The 20890-nt window shown below is 35.9% G+C and overlaps 1 protein-coding gene across 5 annotated transcripts in view; it reads left to right on the forward strand.

Annotated features, from left to right (window-relative positions):
* The window catches only part of REV1 (REV1 DNA directed polymerase), a 93066-nt gene that overhangs the window by 40318 nt on the left and 31858 nt on the right, over window positions 1-20890 (forward strand). For 3 of the 5 annotated variants that reach the window (XM_033124960.1, XM_033124959.1, XM_033124961.1), the window contains 5 exons: window positions 4025-4193; window positions 10268-10420; window positions 13424-14130; window positions 16603-16710; window positions 18091-18207. In XM_033124960.1, coding sequence (XP_032980851.1) covers window positions 4025-4193; window positions 10268-10420; window positions 13424-14130; window positions 16603-16710; window positions 18091-18207 — 1254 coding nt within the window. Of the gene's footprint in view, window positions 1-4024; window positions 4194-10267; window positions 10421-13423; window positions 14131-16602; window positions 16711-18090; window positions 18208-20651; window positions 20852-20890 lie in introns of all 5 variants that reach the window. The other 2 variants (XM_033124963.1, XM_033124962.1) reach the window with 1 other exon arrangement.

Genomic DNA, 20890 nt, shown 5'->3' on the forward strand with positions numbered 1-20890 from the left:
TATTTGTTGTAAGTACTTTCTGTTCTATGACTTTTAAACTTCTTAAATTTTGTGTCTGTTCTGTGTATAAGACATTGTAGTCTATTAAATAATCAAGATATGTGAGTTGTTAACCTGCCTTTTCCAGTGTCTTGCTAATTTCTGTATGTGTGTATTGGTTTTTCCTCATTTACATTTTTCTGCTTTAGGGTTTTTATCTGTAAAATTGGGTGTGATGTGACTTGCTTTGCTTTCCCTCATAAACTTGTGAAATAGTTTTCAAATTTTGTTTGCTGGCGATAATGGTTTTAGTGCATATAGTTGTACAGTAGCTTTGTAAGGGATCTTCAATATAGTCTAGCCTCTCATTTTGTCCATGAGGAAACTGAGACTGTTTCCTCATGACAAGTCAGTTGCTGAGATGTCAGTGACTTTTCAGTGTTAACCTGCAGCTGGAAAGCAGATCCTCTGTCCAGGCTTGCGTTGTGTGGAGCTTAATCAAGTCTGAGTTTTTGGAGACACAAACCTGGACCTGAGTTGTGGCTCTCCCACTAGCTGTGTGTGACTTTGGAAAATTACCTTAATCTCTCCAATCTTGGATTTGTTTTTCTATACATTAATCTGCCTAAACTTCATGTTATTTATAAGAAACTTTATTAAGTGCACTAATATATAATAATTTGCTTGTTTAAAAATGTAGTAGAACTTTAAGGAAGTAATTCAGTTGGCACATGTCCCTTTAAAAATCTTTTTTGAGAACCAATTTTTTTTTTTTTTCTGATAAAGTCTTTTTGGGAGCTGCCAAGCCTCAGAGACACTGTTTTACTTAAAGGTTCTTCACCAAAATGTCAGTAATAATCAGTGGTGATGATATTTGTTGGTGATTCAGTTGTTTTTTGAATACTCTAATGAACTTAATACGCACGGTGAAGATGTGTAATGAGGTTGGGGAATGTGAATTTTATTTACTAACTACTTGAATTGGTCCAGTTGGTTTAACTGGATTAATCTCGTTTATACCAATGTGGGAAATGAAATGGTTATTAGATCTCTAAATGTTCTTTTATTTCTGACATTCTCTAGTGTAACACTAACTGTAAAGATTTGGAGGATAGAATTTCCCTAAATGTATGCCCGGCTGTTTGGGCTGACGGAGTGGTTCCTGGCCTCTGTCCATAGTGCACTGTTGTTCATTCTGTTTGGTTTGACAGGGCCACCAACCATGTGTCAGCATATGTATTGTCTTGCACCATTTTTCGTAGGGTCTAGGGCAGTAGTCTCAAGCTTTAGACATTGCTTGAAAGGAGTTCTCATGTTCATCATGCTTCATAATAACAGTTTTTATATTGAGTGCTTCCTATGTGCCAAACTTTGTCGTTATGGCCGTATTTGTTTATTTGTAAAGGAAGAGGAGAAAGCTTAAAGGAGTTCAGTACTTGTCCAAAGTCACACAGCTAAAGGATGTTAAAGTCAAGATTAAACCCATGTCAGTCTGTCACCATAGTTTATGTGATCTCACCTTTTAATAGATTGGTTTTCATGGTCCACTTCAAACTGAAGAAATGTAAGAAGTTTCAAAATTGAACTTCAAGGAGGCCCCTTAACTTCATCCCGTAAAAGGACAAGGAACTCTCCAGGTTTTCCAGTTCCAAATTTCTATAGTCATTAGATTTGCAAAGAGCACCTAGTAGAAGGCAGAGTGCTTCATGAGTGTGTATATGCAAAGGTACTGTGTTCCTGGAAGCCTGCTACTTTCCATTTCATTTAATGCAATTGCAATTGGTTAAGGAAAGTTGTAGATTAACTTATTTAACTTATTTAAGGTAAGCCAGGTTCTTTAGTCTTAGGGAAAGGAAGAAGTAAACTATAGTTTCCTGACTGGCTAGCTTAATTTCCACCATTTTACATTAAGTCACTGTGATGCTCTGGTTTAGATTTTGTGATCCCCAAGCCCTAAAAACCTTCCATTAAGAATCTGAATTAATTTCACTCAAAAGTTGTTTTCATTTCTCTTTCTGGTGCTCTGTCCAGTTTGGTAGCCACTAGCCACATGTGTGCACTTGAAACGTGGCTAGTCTAAATTAAGATGTAAATGTAAAATACAGTTATATTCCTGGAGAGTTAGTATGAAAAGAAAGAATGTGAAATATCCCAATGTTTTGTATTTGATTACATGTTGAAATAATATTTTGGATCTATTGGGTTAAGTAAAAACAGTATTAAAACTAGTTGCATGTTTTGCTGCTTTTAATGAGGTTACTAGAAAGCTTTCAGTTACATATGTGGCTTGCATTTCTGTATGTGCTTTGTTAGTTTTTTCCTTTTTCTAAATACCAAAACTCACCTAATTAGGTAGTTATTATTATAAAAGTGGTCATTTAAATACTTGGACCTGTGTTGCTTGGGCTTGAGGAAAATATGTTGCTTGAATAACAAAGTAGATATATAAGCCTCCTGTGACACCCCACCTCCACCGGGGGTACAGCTGTTGCCAGGGGTGGTGTGATTTAGAGCTTTCATTAGGATAATAGGTGAAAGAAATAGAAACTCTGTTGAAAATAATTAGCTTAATGTGATAATAGTGAAAGCCAGTCAAACTAGTGAGTCAAAAATTTCTTTTTATGGGAAAGTATAAAATACATTGATTCTTGTTTTAAGCTATTTTTCTTTGGTTTTATTAAGAATAAAGTATTTTGGGGCCGGCCCGGTGGCTCAGGCGGTTAGAGCTCCATGCTCCTAACTCCGAAGGCTGCCGGTTCGATTCCCACATGGGCCAGTGGGCTCTCAACCACAAGGATGCAGGTTCGACTCCTCAACTCCCTCAAGGGATGGTGGGCTGTGCCCCCTGCAACTAAGATTGAACACGGCACCTTGAGCTGAGCTGCCACTGAGCTCCCGGATGGCTCAGTTGGTTGGAGTGCATCCTCTCAACCACAAGGTTGCCGGTTCAACTCCCGCAAGGGATGGTGGGCTGTGCCCCCTGCAACTAGCAACGGCAACTGGACCTGGAGCTGAGCTGCGCCCGACACAACTAAGACTGAAGGACAACAACTTGACTTGGAAAAAGTCCTGGAAGTACACACTGTTCCCCAATAAAGTCCTGTTCCCCTTCCCCAATAAAATCTTAAAAAAAAAAAAAAAAAGAAATTCCTTAAAAGATATAATCAAAACTGATACAAAAAATAAAAATTATAAAAAAAAAAGAATACAGTATTTTGAAACAAAATTAAGAAAACTATGTTTCTTGGTCTGCAGTGTTTTTTTCTGTATTGGTGAACTTTGTTTTTTGGCTTTGATGCAAATTCATATTAGGAAACTGAATAAGATTATTTTAGCTTTTCTTAGATTTTCTTAAAATTTAAAATTATTTCATAGGAGTGAAGTCTGTTGTTAAAATCTTACAGTAAGTCTGCTCATAGTAAGTATGAGCAGTTTATCTGACAACGACTGTGTTAAAGTAAGTCCTCACTTAATGTCATCGATAGGTTCTGTGACTTTCAGCAAAATGACATATAACAAAACCAATTTTACCACAGGCTGATTAATACAAACAAGAATTAATTTCCTAGGGCATCTCATCAACTTAATAAAGAAATGACCTTATTTGAGGACCTGCTGTATTCTAAAGGAGCTGTAGGATTAGAGTCTCTGTAAACTGATCCATAAATGACTTTATAGTTGTGAATTTTTAAAAACATAAGGTACCAATATCATGTTGCTAAATGTAGTCAAAATTTAAAAATATTTGCTCCATTATGCGTATTTGATTCATTACTTGATGTCCCGATTTGCTCTTCTGGGCCCCTCTTAGCAGTAGATGTTTTGTGTTGGTTGGCTGTCTCTCGCAGCCAGAGGAAAGGGTGTGCTGAGGCAAAATAGCTTTGTCACCTTGTGATTTACCTCCCGACTTCATTTACTGGCAACACAGCCCAGGAGGAAGTGAACCAGTGATAATGTCAAATGGCCTGTTTAGGGGATTATTCAGCTAGGACTCTGCTTTCTTATATATAAAGTTCTTACTATAATTTATTAATTGATTTTACAGATCCTTCTGCTGAGGAATTGCGGAAGCTAATGATGTTGCATGGAGGCCAGTACCATGTGTATTATTCCAGATCCAAAACCACACACATTATTGCCACAAATCTTCCTACTGCCAAAATTAAAGAATTAAAAGGGGAAAAAGTAATTCGGCCAGAATGGATTGTGGAAAGGTAAGTTTAATTTTTTAATTAAAAAATTTTAAAAATTGGAATACGTTTTAGTTCTCTTACAGATACTTTTGCCTTTTACCTTAAGAGTGAAAAGTAATTAATTTCTTAAACAACAGTACCATACTCTCTAACTTCACATTGATAATTCAGGTGGCCTAGGATTTGATGTCCTATTGAAAGTAGTACGTTAGTGTTCTTGGAACCTCAGCTACCAGGAATTAGGGGCGATGACTCAAGTAGGCAGCAGGAAGCACTGATGGGAGGGAGCTGATTCAGCAAGTTACCCATTCGACAAATATTTGTGCACCTGTTGTGGGGTAGGCAATGCTTCATGTCGTTGGGAAATATCAGCGAACAAAACAGATCTCTTCCCTGTCACTTGGAGTTTACATTCTACTGGGGGGAAGCAGGCACTGAACAATATGCTTAATACATGATAAACTATATCACATGTTAAAAGTTAATGAGTAAACTATATCACACGCTAAGGGGGAAAAAGATGATCAAGGTAACGTGTAGGAATGAGGGCAAAGAGGAAGAACAATTTGCAGTATTAATATATATTTTTTAGTTATTATAGTATGGTTCATCTGTTGGTTTGGAATTGATGTGTTGTAAATCGATGTTGGCCATTCATCGTAACTACCTAAATTTATATGTCATCTGGAATTTTTGACATGAGCCATAACTTAAGTGACTTATAGTTTGAAATGGTATGTTACTGTATGAGTGATTGCTAGATTTATAAAAATTGAAAGTAAAAATATTAAAAATCATAATTTTATGTATAATAGATTGTAATCATTTTATGAAAGAATGGTCAAATTGTATAATGGGGTGCTAGTGAAACAATTCTAGTGCTAATTGACTAAAACTATTTGTTTTAGTCAACTTCAAGTTTTTTTTAATCCTAAGTTCCACTAACTCTGACGCTTTCCATTAATTTATTCAGCAGATTTAGTACTGCTCAGTTCCTTTGCATAGCAGGTGCAGCAGCCCAGACTCAGTGGGAAGCAGCAGAGCAGTGGGTGGGCTGTGCTTGGGCCCTGGAGACACCTGGGTTCACATCAGAACTCAGGAATTGAGTGTCTCTGTCATCTTGTGTAACTTTGGGAAGAGTTATGCAGTCATCCTGCACTTCATCTCTTCATTTGTAAAGGAAGGCTGATATCTACCTGCTATGGTTATGTGAGAACTGGAAATAATTTGTGCAAGCTAGCACAACGCCTGGTACATTGCAGAGGCGTATATATGAGAAGTAATTGCTGTTATTTTTATTCTGTAAACGTCAGTAAATATTAAAAAATAAATTCCAAAAGGTCAAAAGTACATTTTAAAATAAGTTCATTTGGCTTCCAGAAAGCCAAATGGACTTTATAGATTAAGGGTTTTTTAAACCTGGGGGGATTCAGTTGAAGGCCCATCCCTAGAGCATCTCACTGATTCCTTGTGCTGTGTTCTCAAGACCGCGCCACTGTCCATTCATTATATAAAACCAATGAGCACAGCCTTGAGCTGTGTGTGTCACCTTAAAAAGGAACGATGGCATTTTCAGTATAAGAAGGATCATTCCATAGTCAGCTGTGCATTGTCACATGCAGACATTCCAGTCCTGTCCTTGTGCTAGGGCTAGAATTTGGATCTGGGGATGTTAGTCTGGCTTTGGAGGGAATGGGATGATCCATGGACAGTAGGAAAATGCGGGTCAAGAGGGCTCTTCCTGAGTGGGACTTGATTTGCTTCGAAAATGTTTTTCTTACAGCTGTTTTCTTTACACTTGCTCTTTCTGCTGGCGCTGAATGCAACTAGAGAAATAATGCAATAGAAAAAGCAACTGTGGCAGTTACAGGTTTTAAAATTCACCTTAACGGATTTCATTTTACTTGGAAATCAGGCTTAATCATCTGTTTTTAAATAACTGAAGCGAGTTAAGATATCATGATTACATGGCCTATTTCCTTCATTTTATGTGTGTGAAGGCAGGGCTCATAAGGTTACCTGATTTGCCCAAGACCAGCAGGACACCGGGTCCACATTTTCTGACTCCTACTTGGGTCTGCTCTTTGTCATTTAATTAAGCTTGTTGTAGGTGAACTGGCCCGTGTGGAAATGGATCAGTCTGCGCATATACCTTAATACATAAAATAAGTGCCCGGTAGCTACTGTGTCATAACATGGGACTCTTTGGTTAAATCACAGTGCTGCTTTCTTGCACACTCTAGTCACAATCTTGTTAATCTCTTCTTCTAAGCAGTGTTTTAACGAGATTTTATTCTGCTTAAAATTTTCGACATTGTATTAGCTGTTTAAAGGATGACACAGGATATTGTCTTCTATGGTTACCTTTCTTGTTTTCAGTTTGAGCATTTTAAAAAGCAACTACCACTTCTTAGTGTGTGGGGTGATTATTTGGCTTTGGTTAGAATTCTCTGGTGTCTGTGCGTGTGCCATGAAACCTGAGTTAATGTACGCATGGTTACAGGGCCCCGGGCGCTGAGGGGCAGGAAAGTCCTTAATGAGAAGAAGCCTGTGCATTAGTGTGAGGTCTGAGATTATTGTACTGAAACCTCTGCCTTGCAAATCCTGCACTTGCATATGGTATAAGTTAGTAGTGCTCACATTTTTGCCATATTCCTTTTCTTCAAATAATTTTACATTGAAATTTGAGGTGTAGAGTACATAGTTTATGAGAAGCTGTTGTGATCCACCCATGGCCTCAAGAAGCCTGAGGAGTGCCATGGAACACAGTTGGAAAACATCGTCCTAAGTTATTACAGGTCAAGTTTGTTTTTGTTCTTCATTTTGTGTTGTCTTCTTAGTATACGAGCCTGCCTCCTGGGGTTAGGTTCTTCTCGTGATTCTGCTGTGAGTGGAGGGCTGTGTCTCCATTGTTCCAGTTCTGCCGCTCACTGGGGTCTTCCATGGGAGTGACTGAGTCTCAGTTTGTCCAAACTCTGCGTTAGCACATTTGTCATATACTCAGATACTCTGAGGGTCCATATTTCATATGGGTTGAAACTTTGTTTCTAATTACATGCAGTGTCAATACTACAGTGCTTATTCAACTCACCTGATTGCAACTTTATCTTCATGATTTTTTTCATTTCCCTTGTGTTTTTGTGTCTTCCCTCAATTCTCCATAGAAAATGTGCATGACTCTAAAAAAACAATCTGGACCCCGTAGGAGAAAGGGCAAGAAGTCATGTACATATTTTCATACCTGTTTATTTCCTTCTCGGAGCTCATTTGTCTTGGTGAGTGGTTGGAAAGTTTAAGTAGTGGAGGTGGGGTGAAGGGAATTTTAATATTGGTGCATCGGGATGATTTTTGCATAATACTGGAATAATAGGCAAAAACAGCTCATGTTTTCCTTAGCACATAATCACATCTTTTATTACCTTAAATCACTTTTGAACATGGAAGAATTTCGATACCTGAATGGATAGACAATGGGGTGCCAGTGTTAGATGCTGCTTTTCTAATAGAGGATGAGTGCGACATTGACTGAACTGTAAACACATTTGATGGACAGAATTGTGTCCTATAAAGAAAGTGCGATTACTACGAGCCAGCAAGAAAGGTTTGAAATAGAAATTAATGTAGTGATGATTTTGTTGTATCTTCATTTTTGTAAAATTTCCCAAAATCTGGTTATAACTGTCAGTGTAAATTCATTGTGAGTTGGTAGAAATAGGCTATGGTTTAGAGAACTATTAGATACAAAGTTTTGTTTTAGACATAACTTTAATGCAGTGGGCTGTAGGACCAAGCAAGAACTAAATTAAGACTCTTCAAAGTAGGTGAGTATTTCACTTGCAATGAATATGTGTCTGATCCAATGTATGGAATGTAAACTCATAAAAATCAGAATGTATTTTCAGTGTACAGTACATGGAAAGCTCAGTAGGTAAGGACGTCGTCTTTTGGTAAAATGAAGCTCCTTTTAATTTTGAAATTTTGATTTTGATATTTGGCTCTATTTTTTCTAAGGTAAGTGGCGAAATTAAAAACTGTTAGAAATTAATCCCTGAGCGATATTAAAGATTTTTTTAAAATATGCTTTCAGATTATGTTTCTGGCTGTAGATCTGTAGATAGATAAATAGATAAGCAGGAATAATTAGCAGTATACAATAAATATGTAGTGGTTTTAGCTTCGGATTAAAAGAATTTTTTGTCCAGCAGTAGTGTATTGGGCTTTACTTCTTTTTACTAGGTGTCTCTGAGGAGATCTGATTTGAGACCTGCAGTATTTAAATTGGCTCTCATTGTGTTATCAGTCTCCGTGGACTTAGTTACATAAGCCTAAACATTCTGCTGGGAGACATGGCTCTTGTTAGGAGTGGGACAAGGTCCTACACCCTGTGTGTGATCAGTGTTGACCATAGTAGAGAGCACCCTGAAAGTCCGCGTCACCCCAGCATACTACTGTCAGTGGGTGGGAGAAACGAGCATGATCACAGGCATTTCCTCTGTTCATTGCCCTCTGGCCTCCTTCAGGTGTAGTTTCACTCTCTGCTTACCCTGAGTTATAGCTACATGTGAGGAGAAGGGTGGCAGGCTAGGGTTAGGGTCCTGCTTCAGGTATTCAGTGCCTCTATTTCTGGGGGAGGCGGGGGCAGGTAAGATAATACTATCAGAAGAGAGAGATCACAACAGTTGAGACCAACTGCTAAAGGAAGAAAAGTTTGATACAGAGTAAAGTAATAAATGGTCTAATTTTAGGGTTTTGATTCTAATATTTGAATATAATCTGTAATCTTCATAAAACTAACAGCCCAATAAGTCTATTTAAGTAAATGAAACTTGAGGTCACTAGTATAGAAACTTGTCACTAGTATATCCTTTACCATCATAATTTAGTAGTTTTAGCATTTTGGATACAGTTTAGGCACTTGAGGTAGAATGACTAACTACCTACTAATATATAAAGGCCATAGTCTGAAACATTATGTAGTTCCATTTTTAGAGTACATATGTTTTCCTGTATTCACAATTGACTCGGTATTTTAAATTGGTTTTTTGTAAGCCAATTCAGTCATTTCTTACCTGGCTGTTACTTTTTTAAATAAATGTTTTCTGTAGTGCCCTTTGAGAAAATTAAAATGTCAAAACTCTTGAAAACTATTTTCAGTCTATTCATTAATTTCTTCCAAAATAATTAAAATACGACTTCCTTACTGTGTATTTTAAGTTTAAAGCCCAAGATGTGTTTAGAAATATTTCCTGATACTTAAGGGGCCTGTTTTAAAGTGTGTATGTTAGCATAGATATATTGGTTGGCTATTTTAAAATTTGAATTGAAAATGATATTTTAAACAGTATAGTAACCATGTATAAATCAATTTATTAGAAAGCAAAAATTAGTTTAAGACCACTTAATCAAGTTAGTTTTAGTTCTGAAGAAGTACAGAGGAAATAGGTGTTTGGGGGTGTCGATTAATGTGACAGTAGTACCACCTAATATTACAGTAATCCTGATGTTGCCTTGGTCTTTTCTGGTGCTATCTTAAATACATAAGAATAGTATAAATTATTTATTACTCTTAAAGTTGAGGTTGTTTATTTTGTCGTATTTTTTGTTTTGTAATTTTTCACATTTAATAGAATTAACAAGAATTGTGGAAATGGAGAATCTTCATCCAGTTTACTTATTCTGGGAAAACTTAATATGTGAGATGGGATTTGAGAAAGTCTTGATGATTCTTTGTCAATTGTATGAGGGAGAATTGTGGTAAATATTAAAGTCATGATGAGGAAAATACTGACTAGTCCAACTCTGCTTGTAGTTTTGCTCATCCTACTCTACAGTTGTTTTTGTCTCATATAGGATTGTTGGCCACTCATTTTTTAAATCTCATGTGTCTTTTTATGAATGGAATGTCATTCATTCTTAATTTAAGTGTTTAAGTAAGATTATATTGTGTTAGGACCACTAAGGCAGAGGGAGAAGGAATAAACTAGGAAAACAGGTGACTTGTTGAAATACTGTCATTATTAAGAACACTGATTTTTCATGAAGCTCATTTTCCCCAAGTATTGAACTCTTAAATCGGTGTTACTTTTTTGTTTCAGCATCAAAGCTGGACGACTCCTGTCCTACATACCCTATCAGCTGTACAGCAAGCAGTCCACTGTGCAGAAAGCTCTCAACTTCAATCCTGTATGCAAACCTGAGGACCCCGTCCCCGGTCCAAGCAATAGAGCCAAACATCTCAACAGCAGGGTGTAAGTTTGTCTGGAGAGGGAAGGCTACCGAACTGGGTGTTAGCAGTGGGTATGGCCCCTACTTTGCTGAGGAGGGAAACAAATATGAAACCTGGCCATTCATCTGTATTAAACATGTTGAAATAGGTGTGTGGGTGTCTTTCCTAAAAATTGTTTTTATCGCGAAAGTTCCATAAATAAAATGTAAATAGGGAAGCTTTTTCAGCCGTTTTAGAGTCCCATGTTAAACTTATGGACCTTGAATTAGAAGTAAAATTTTCCATGGGTTTTCCTGAAAGTAATTATTTCCACACAAGAAATTTGCTATAGAATGTTGCTTTCTCAGAAAATGAACTGATTACACCAACTATATTTTTATGTGCCATGCATAAAGATAGTTAAGAAAAATGTTAACATTTCTAGTTTGTTTTTGAAAAATTCTAAATTTATAACAATTATAAACATGTAAATATTTTATATCAATGAAAATTTAGTTGTTGACCCTAAAATTTAGTTGTTACAGAGTTAGAGGTGAATCTAGAGTTTATTCCTGTGACTGATTTTTAAAAATATATTGATTTAAGCTTTAATTACAATAATCCTGGGTAAATTGGTTTCACAGTTAATTGGTGTGGACCTTAACTTGTATTATCAGGTGGCTCATTATCATCAGCCTTCTCCTTATTTGTGAAATTGCTTGCTTTGGGAGTTGTATATATTTTTTCCAAAAGACCAGGAGTCTAATTAATCTGGGAGGATCCGATATCACTACCTTCTGTAGATTTTGTTGTCATTTGTTCTTTAATTTGTACCCACTTGAAGCACATTCAAATGTTTTTACATTGCCTAAAACTTTTAATTGTTTTAGTACCGTGAAGATACACAATATTAGAAAACCTCTTCAATACACAACTTCATGATTTTTTCTTTCCTACACTAGTAAAAGTAGAAAATAGAGTAGCTTCCCTTATCTGCAGAGGATTATATTCCAAGACCCCAGTGGATGGTAGGGTTCAGTACTGTCCACTGGGAGTCTTGGAATATAATGTATACTATGTTAAAAACATGTACACTACGTTTTTTCCTATACATATATACCTATGATGAAGTTTAATTTATAAATTAGGCACAGTAAGAGAGTAACAATAATAACTAATAACATAGAACAATTGTACTGTATTAAAAGTTAAGTGAATAAGATTTGTCTCTCTCTTTCAAAATACCTTATTGTACTGTCACCCTTCTTATGATTATGTGAGATGATAAAATGTCTAGGTAGTGAGGCTACTCAGACACACAATTTAAAACTTATGAATTATTTATTTCTGGAATTCGCCATTTAATATTTTCAGACTGCAGCTAATTACAAGTTATTGAAACTGGAAAGTGAAACTGCAGATAAGGAGGGGACTACTGTACGTGTTTTTTGAAATTCTTCTTTGTGTCAATTTTAGGAAGAATTTACCTATTAGATTTTACTTCTTGATATTCGTACATTTACTCTATTGCCTAATAAATGTATATTTACCAGTGACATGTTTCCAGTATTTTGTAAATATATACATTTGTCTAAAAAACTATAGTACAGAAAAAAAATGTATATTTGCACTGTGTTTTCTTGCCAGTATATACATTTCTTTTGCACATATTGCTAGTATAAATGTAAAGAATCTTAATATTTGCGATACAGAAAAATAGATGTAAGACTTTTCTGACTTTTGTTGCTTTCTGTGATCCTTATTTTTTGGTATGTTCAATACATTTTGCAAATTTCTTTGAAATTCTTTCAAGTGATTTTTTTTTTTTTTTGCTCCCTTTGTCTTTATGTCAAGGGCCAGACTTTCTCTGACATGTAACAAATTAGATTTTCGTCCTTCCTCTTTTAATTGTTTCCAGTTGGTCGTCTTTTTCCCTTTCACTGTGTGATCATCTGTGAGGACTGGACCTACTCAGAGTTGGCCGTCATATTCCATGAGATGGTCGGCTAGAGCCAACCCAGAAATGGGTGGTAATGTTTTGCATCTGACTCGCATGACTTTTAAGTGTATTCAGACTGTCTTCACTAATATACCACTTTGGTATTAGGATGAGGGACTTTAGATCAAACTTGCTAATACTGTGGTAATTTCTCTTATGCCTTAGTATTGTATATGGTACCCTCATCTGGAGCCTGAAATGGAATTGGATTAATGCTTTGGGTGTTTCTGAGAATGAATTAATGCTCTGTAATTCAGGTTTTTGCTTTTGTTACTTAGATGATTCTTGTGAATGCAAATGAATTATGTTTTTATTACAGAGTACTACCGAGCAAACCTCTAGAGGAGCCAGAATGTGAATTTAGCCTCACATTTGCCATAGGACCTGCATTTATTTATAATCCTGACATCAGGAAACTTGGTCCAGGTTGCCTTGGACCTCCTTGGCATCTAAATATGCTTTTTTTAGAAATGAAATGCCATTTCCCTTGTTATTAGGGCAAACGTCCTCATTTTTCTAGGGATCAACTTTACTGACTTACCTATACACATTGACCTGGTTCTTTCTTTTTATCTAGTTGTGCAACAGTTGGCCCCATAAGGCCCCATAATGAATATATGTTAATTCAGCAATTTTTTATTGACTACCTAGTACGTTCCAGACGCTGTGCTACAAACTGGATATTTAGAGCTTCCATATCCCAATTACTTTTAGTGGGAAAAGTAATTGAAATAATTTTTTTGGATTTTTTTCTTCAATCTTAAAAGATTTCCATTATATTTCTTTTTTGGGAGTCTCTGAAGTTTTTTTTAAAAAAAACAAAACTAAAAGACTGTTAATGTTCTAGAATTTTCCTACTTATTTTGCTACTTTGGTTTAGCAAAGAATTATCTCAAGAAAAAGAATATAAAATTTGTGGCTTCATCTTTTAGTTTTTTTGGGGAAATGTCAAAATGTGTATCACTATGACAGTATTTAAATGAAAAATTGTTTTAGCTTTAAAGTCAGGCATTATTAATTTACAAACAATTTTTTTTCCTGCTTTAGAAATCATATAATTAAGAAGATAGAGACAGAAAACGAAGTCAAAGTCAATGGAATGAACAGTTGCAATGAAGAAGATGCAAATAATGATTTTAGTTTTGTGGAGCTGGAGCAGATCTTTCCAGGAAGGAAACAAAACGGAATTCCGCATCACAGAGACAGCCCTGCCATTTTTAATGGACACACTCATAGCTCGAACGGTGCCTTAAAGACACAGGCTTGCTTGGTGCCCATGGGCACCAGTGTTGCCAGCAGGCCATCCCCAGACTCTGCCCAGGAGGAGGGGAAGGCTGAGCACAGCAGCTCTGACTTCAGAGACTGTGGTGGGCATCAGGTGTCACTCTCCACCAGAGACACAGATGCTTTGCGGAATCCACACAGAACTAGTTCCTCCTCGTTGTCATCTTTGCACACTAACACAAAAATAAATGGTGCTCACCACTCCACTGTCCAGGGGCCTTCAAGCACAAAAAGCACTTCTTCGGTACCTGCTCTTAGCAAGGCAGCGCCTTCAGTGCCATCCAAACCCTCCGACTGCAGTTTTATTTCAGACTTCTATTCTCACTCAAGACTGCATCACATATCAACGTGGAAGTGTGAATTGACTGAGTTTGTCAATACCCTACAAAGACAAAGTAGTGGTATCTTTCCAGGAAGGGAAAAGTTAAAAAAAATGAAAACAGGCAGGTCTGCACTTGTAACTGACACAGGTAGATACTTACTAAAATTGTTTTCTTAAGAAACAGTCATCCTTGTTCATTTTGTTCTTAAGCTATCATTGGTATTCGGATTAATATCAAGCTCTCATAGTCTAAAAGTCTTTAGGAATGTCAGGTTATGTAAGTTACAATAAGTATAATGGATTATAGAAAACTTATTTGTGAAAACACTTTTTACTGAATTAGATTTAAGTGTGGCTAATTGATATTTCTTAAATTTAAACAGTAACAGGCTTGGGATTCTTAACATTCATTCCTCATGTAGACTTTATAAGTTGTTGAAGTTTTGAACTATGTAATATATAACGTGTATTATATTCAGTGCTTAAACTCCTGTAAGAATGAATTGGTTTGGTAAGAGTAACTGTTGATTTCAAGAAACTTGCATCTTAATGATTTTTAAATACTTAAGTAACTGACATAGCTGTTATCATTATAGTGGTAAACTTTGAGTGAGATTGTTTTCATACTTAAGTAGATTGGTTAATTCTGTTTTGTTTTTAATACCTGTCATCAAAAACAAACAAAACCAGCAGTTACAGGCTATATTTCTGTGCCAGTCATAAATTGGTATCTGGTTTGAAGTTTTAGTTCTTTTTACAGCTTATACTTTTCTTTTTTTCAGGGGAGGGATCTCAGAGAATCTCTAACATTACCCTTTAATTTATAGCTGTGGAAACTGAGGTGCAGAGAGAAGCTCATGGTTCTATCCTAGAATGTGAGAGCCTCTCCGTGTGGGCTTTTTCTGTCATATTGTCCTGTGTTTGATGTGTTTCTAAATGCTTTTGTTATTTTTGAAGTATTTCAGAGTAATATTGTTTAAGTATTAGATTATCCTGACATCATGCCTTGGCCTTGTAACCTAAAGGCCATTTAATTTGGAGAGCTTCAAAGAAGTCTTATGCATTAGTTCCGTGAATGGGAATAAAATGAGAAAATTTTGTGTTGTATAAAAGCATTCAGTAGGTATTTGGTATATGCATCCTGTACTACTTGAATGTTTAAGGTCATTGTTTTGGGTTGTTTGCATTGTGTTTATGTAATACTTTTATACCGCAGAATTATGATTGTTAAGATTTATTTTACTAATTATTTCTCAAGATAATATAGAGGGGATCCAGGAAGGGTGTGGCTTTGAAGTTAGGTAGCATAGCCTGAACCCCAGTCCTGGCTCTGCCGCTCTCATGCAGCAGGACCATGGGCAAGTCGACACCTCTCTGAGTCTCAGTTCCCCTCGGCAGTGGCCTGAGCGGTAGTCCGTGCTGCTGCCCCATGGGGCTGTGAGCTTAAGGAAGATTCCATGAACCAAGGCTCAGGGCTTCGCACGTATTGAGAATTAGGTAAATGCTTTCAGTCACAACTTAGTGAATGGAGTCATCTGAACCTTTTGGGAGAGTAAATATAGGTTTGTCGAAGCCTATTATGAAGAGTAACCTTCAGTACAAGTATCCTTAAATCCAGCAGAGTAAAACACTTTTATGAGATCAGAACTTTTTACAAGCTCAGGGTTCTAATTTTCAAGACTTGTGTGTCTTGGAGGACCAGGGGAAAGGGAAAGGACGAGAGCGATGGAAAGGACGAGAGTGATGGAGAAGAAAGTTCTGGTTGTGGCCGGTACCTATTAAAATAACTCTAATGAGTCTCCTTATAGCTCAGGGCAATTAGAAACCAGAGACATTAGGAGAGGACACTGACCTTTATCTCCTTAAAAGTGGTATGTAAGCTTCAGAGCTGATTTTCAATTTGTTTAATGGCATAAGGAGAATTTATACACAGATTTTTGCTTTATGGACTATTTTTTAAGTTTATTTGTTTAGAACAATAGGGTGGTGGTTTGAGGGCTCTGAAATCAGACTGCTTGGGATTGGATGCCAGCTCAGCCTCTTACTGGCTGTATGATTTAGGCAAGTTGTTAATCTGTAAAATGGGGATAATAGGATTACCTTGTCTCATAGTGCTATTGAAACAACAGTGGCTGACACCTACCAAGCACTCAATAATAGTAGCAGTTTTTGTTATTTTACCAAGGAATGTTTGTAGACTGCATGAAATAGTGTCCACCTAAAGTTACTTAGCTCCATCTATACCTAAATATATGAAAACACTTTTAGATATCTTTATAAAATGACACACAGAAGTAATTTTAAGATAAGTATTTAGACAAACTTTTAATTAGAGAATTATTAGAATATAGATTGGGAAACATAGTATTAATATCTTCAGAATTGATTTGAATTATGTTTGGAAGCTCACTCTGATCTCTGAATTATTTTTAGAGCTAAAGAAACAAATTTGACTTTTCTTGAGGTGATAGAAGATTAATTCTGGGTTTTTTTTTTAAGACTTCATTCTACTTGTAAACATTTAAAAACATAATTTCTAAAATTTAACTATACCTGATTTTTTTAATGTATGTATGTTAAAAATTAGTTTGGTGTTTGAACATTCTCTTTTTCCTTTTAGGAAATATGTCAGTATTGAGTTCACCCAGACATCAGAGCTGTATAATGCATGTTGATATGGATTGCTTCTTTGTATCAGTGGGTATACGAAATAGACCAGATCTCAAAGGTCTGTATTCTTGTTTATGTTTTAAGAAAATTGATACATTTTATAAATATATATTCTAAGGGATCACAAATATATATTCTAAGGGATCACAAAATCTTTTTAAGGAAATATTTATTCTAATTTTCCTTGGCAGAATCAGTTCCTGCTTCCAAATATTCATTGTTAGGAAAGACATAGAGAAATTTAAAAAGTTTTTTCCTCCCAATAGAAATCGGATCTTTAAGGAAGAACACTCATCTTTAGCAGAAGGCTCTGTCATCTGAGACTAATGTAGGCAGACTAACATAGGGACCTGCTTTCTTTTATATTTACTATTTGTTAATAAATGGGAGTTTTATGGTAGCGTCTTTGCAACTGGAGTCACTAGGCTTTCTCTTGACTAAACTGTCCTGTACAGGGTGAACATTCCAACTTTTTGACTGTAGAATAACTGCTACTGAATACCATTAAAATAGTTGTCATCTGTGCGGTCTTTGTTTTAATGGAATTTCAGATATTTGTAAGCTAATCAGTACTTTTTAAAATACTTATTCTGGATTTTTCAGTGGTTCTTTCTGTGTCTGAAAGATGCAACTGTTAGCATTTTCTTCTGAGAGTCAGTTCTTCCTTTAAGAAAAGCACGGAGGCTGCTGGGGTTAATACTGGGGCTTTATTTTTGTCTTGAGTGATTGCAACTTCAGCTCTGCAAGGAATATTTAGAATGTTAAAGAATGGATTTTATCCCATGAGTGACTTTTTGATGCATTATTTTTTTTCCTTAAAGCAATGAATTCAATGTAATATATATGAAGTTTTCATGGTATTGCTTCAGAAGTTATAGTTATCTTGTAATTTACACACAGGGAAGTGATACATGAAAAATGTTATAACTAAACCAAAAACTAAAGACTGTGTACTCATGTTGCATTATATAGTAGGTCAGATTGTGATTCCTCTGCATATATATTTAATTTGTGTTTCTTGCTGTAAAATTAAAGATTATTTTAGTTGTTACCTTACTTTTTTGATAACCAGAAATATTAAAAATCTAAATATAGTTAGCTTTTCTTTCTCTCCCCACCCTGCCAGTCTGACTCTATGATCTAAGGTACCTGTCTTCCAACTGTAAGAAACCAAATAAAAACCATGGGAAAACTAAGTGATAGTGTTGCTTTCAAGTTGAAGAAATGCATCAAAATGATCATGAATAGTTTACTTTTGTAGGGGTGCATGATAATCTTTAAAGATAATAGCTCTTTTATGGGTTAATACCTAAATAAAGCTAAAGAGACAATGCCGTATTTTAAAAATCCTTTGAAAAATTTTCCTTACATGCTGTCAATGTTGTTAACATCCCTGTACTTAGATTTAAAAATAATTTTATTCTTTTCCTCAACACAGGAAAACCAGTGGCTGTTACAAGTAACAGAGGCACGGGAAGGGCACCTTTACGTCCTGGCGCTAACCCCCTGTTGGAGTGGCAGTATTACCAGAATAAAATCCTGAAAGGCAAAGCAGGTACACATAACGAGCTCTCTTTGAAGTCATAGTGCTCCTGTTGAAGACTTCTGGATTTTGCTGTTGGTATTATTACAGAAACGAAAGCAGAGTTGAAATAATCAGCTTTTTTATTCGAGGGTTTTAAGGATGTCAGTGACAACTTAAAGCAAAATCCGAATGTAATGATACAAACAACTGGTTTATAGCTATGCTTTTTTGAATTAGATGATGATACTTTCCTGGGACAGAGAGTAAAGGATGTTTTAAAAGTTGTGATTGGTTTGTATAAATTTAGGTTGGGATGAAAATCATGTACATTATTTTGTGGAAGCATCTAGACTTGAGAGTTAATTGCTAATTGTTTGGTCACTGATCACAGTAAAGATGCTAAAATTTGTGTTGCTAAAGATTTGTGTAAGAGCAGTAAGAAATAGTGGGAGTTCAGTTTATTGGAATAAGAAGATAAATACCGGCAATTATTCCTCATACCTTTGTTGAACCTATTTCATATGAGAAACATTTTCTTAGCTCTCTGGCTTTTAAATTTTGGCTACTAATAAATAAAAATCATAAATTTATACTAATCACAATGCTGTTAAGATTTTCATATCTTTTTTTATTTCCATGAGTGAATTCCCTGAGAAATATTTGCTTAGAAATTAAATTCTTTGACATTGATCAGTTTCCTCATGGATGTCTGCAAAGCCAAAAAAAAATTTTTTTTGACTAGTTTTTGAGAAAAGTACTAATCAGAAAGTAGCCAGAAATTAGGTACCCAGTGGAATGGAAGGTATGCTGTTAAATTTCAACCCAATTTCAGGTACCTCATTTTCAGTTTTAAAACCTTGAGTTGATTTTAGCAGTGATCTAAATGAAATTAAGGCCAAAGGAAAGGCAGTGGATATTGGTTTGGACGTTTTTTGGGATTAGTCTTTTTGTTGTGGTCATCTGTTTACATGATAGAAGTACATAAGAAAATAATTGTACATACATATTTATGCTTCATGTGTATCCATGTTTTCCAGATTGCCTAAAGCTTTTCTTGGTCTTTAAATCTTTTAAGAGAGTTTTCAGATTCTAGCATTTTGTATGTTATGAGTAGGTCTTGACTAATATGAGCTCATTGGAATTTAGTTGTCTTGTTATATTTGACAGTATGGGTAGTTTCTTAGGTATTGGTAGTATGGTTTTGTGGTAGGTTGGTTTTTCTTTTTATTTTTCTGGTGACAGTATTCAAAGATGAAATCTTAAGTTCTAAACAACAAATTAATAGCTTGATGGAAAATACACAATTATTGTCACATATTGGACACTCAGTAAAACCTTACTGAATGAAGGTTGAAAGAAGGAAAAAGTACTATTTGCCTAACCGTTTATTAACATCTCTCAGTTACTCAGTGCTCAGAGTTTCTCCAATGGGTAGAATCTTGTGTTTGCTACACGCATCCTGTTTTCAGCAGTCTGCATCTGGAGTTGTGGCCTTGGCAAGCGCACATTTCTTAGGAGTAGCAGAGAGCCAGTCCTCTTATGTCTTTTCTTCCATCACAAATGATCTGACTGTAAACAGTTTATTAACAGAATACTTACTGTCACTAGTTACTTGTCTTCATCAATTTAGCCACTGGATTTTCATAACATTGTAATGACCTTTTATAATTCACATCCCTCCACCTCTAGTATGGGTGGTAAACCAGAAGGTAAATATTAGAAGTATTGAAATTTCACTTGCCATTGAAAACTGTCAGTAGATTTTCCCATCACTAGAAAAGGTGAATATGATACTTTGTATTTTATATTCTTTCCTTAACTTGATGTCATTCACTTTTATGTCCTAAGCCTTTTGGCCCATTTAGAGCTTACCAAAATATTTGCCACATATAAAGTGAGTAGATTGTCCTGTATTATAAAGTTTGGTTGCAACTAAACTTGTAGTTAGAACTTGTTTTTTCAGTACCTTTGTTTCTTTTTCTTTTTATTCCTTATCTTTCTTTTTCAGGGTCCTTATTAGATATGACACCAAATTTAAAAATATTTAAAAAGGATCAACTTAGGAATTAGAATCTTAAGCTTCTGCACATTAGCTTTTTTTAAAAAAAAAAATCCAATTATAAAGTTTTGGCTTATATGTCTAGCAAAGCATTAGAATAAGTAGCATCTTTAGTGCTTTGTAGAAGCTTTAGTTTCTTACTCGTCATATTCAGAAACTCTTTGTCAAACAGATAGGACAAGCAGGGACTCTCCATCTGTGGCTTCCTTTGGTAGCTGGCTGACTCCTGAGCAGGGCTCAGCGGTGACACTTCTCATTGATGACCTCATTATCTGGAATCCTTTGATTCTCGAGATTTCGTGGCTGGATTCCAGAATGCACATATTTCCTAGCCCTTCAGTGCTCATTCTAAAGAACAACAGTTTTTAAAATCGTACTAGCCATAGATTTATTCTCAGCGATTTCTTTTTCACAGACTTGGGTCCTGGCCTCTGATTTCTCCAACCGTTCCTCCACCTTCTCCATGTGCCCGTCTAGTTTGTCAAGTTTTGATGAGCAGTTCTCTACTTTGCCCTCCAGTGAGGACAGTGTGTCCCTGCATTTCCCCGAGTCTCCCTTGAAGCAACTCACTGCGCTGGTGGAGGGACCCTCGCACTCTGCTGCACTGTGGAAAAGGTCAGCCAGCCCAGCCAGAGGGACCCAAGGTGCTTCCCC

The sequence above is a fragment of the Rhinolophus ferrumequinum genome, chromosome 13 (assembly GCF_004115265.2).
Source record: "Rhinolophus ferrumequinum isolate MPI-CBG mRhiFer1 chromosome 13, mRhiFer1_v1.p, whole genome shotgun sequence".
Classification (NCBI taxonomy): Eukaryota; Metazoa; Chordata; class Mammalia; order Chiroptera; family Rhinolophidae; genus Rhinolophus; species Rhinolophus ferrumequinum.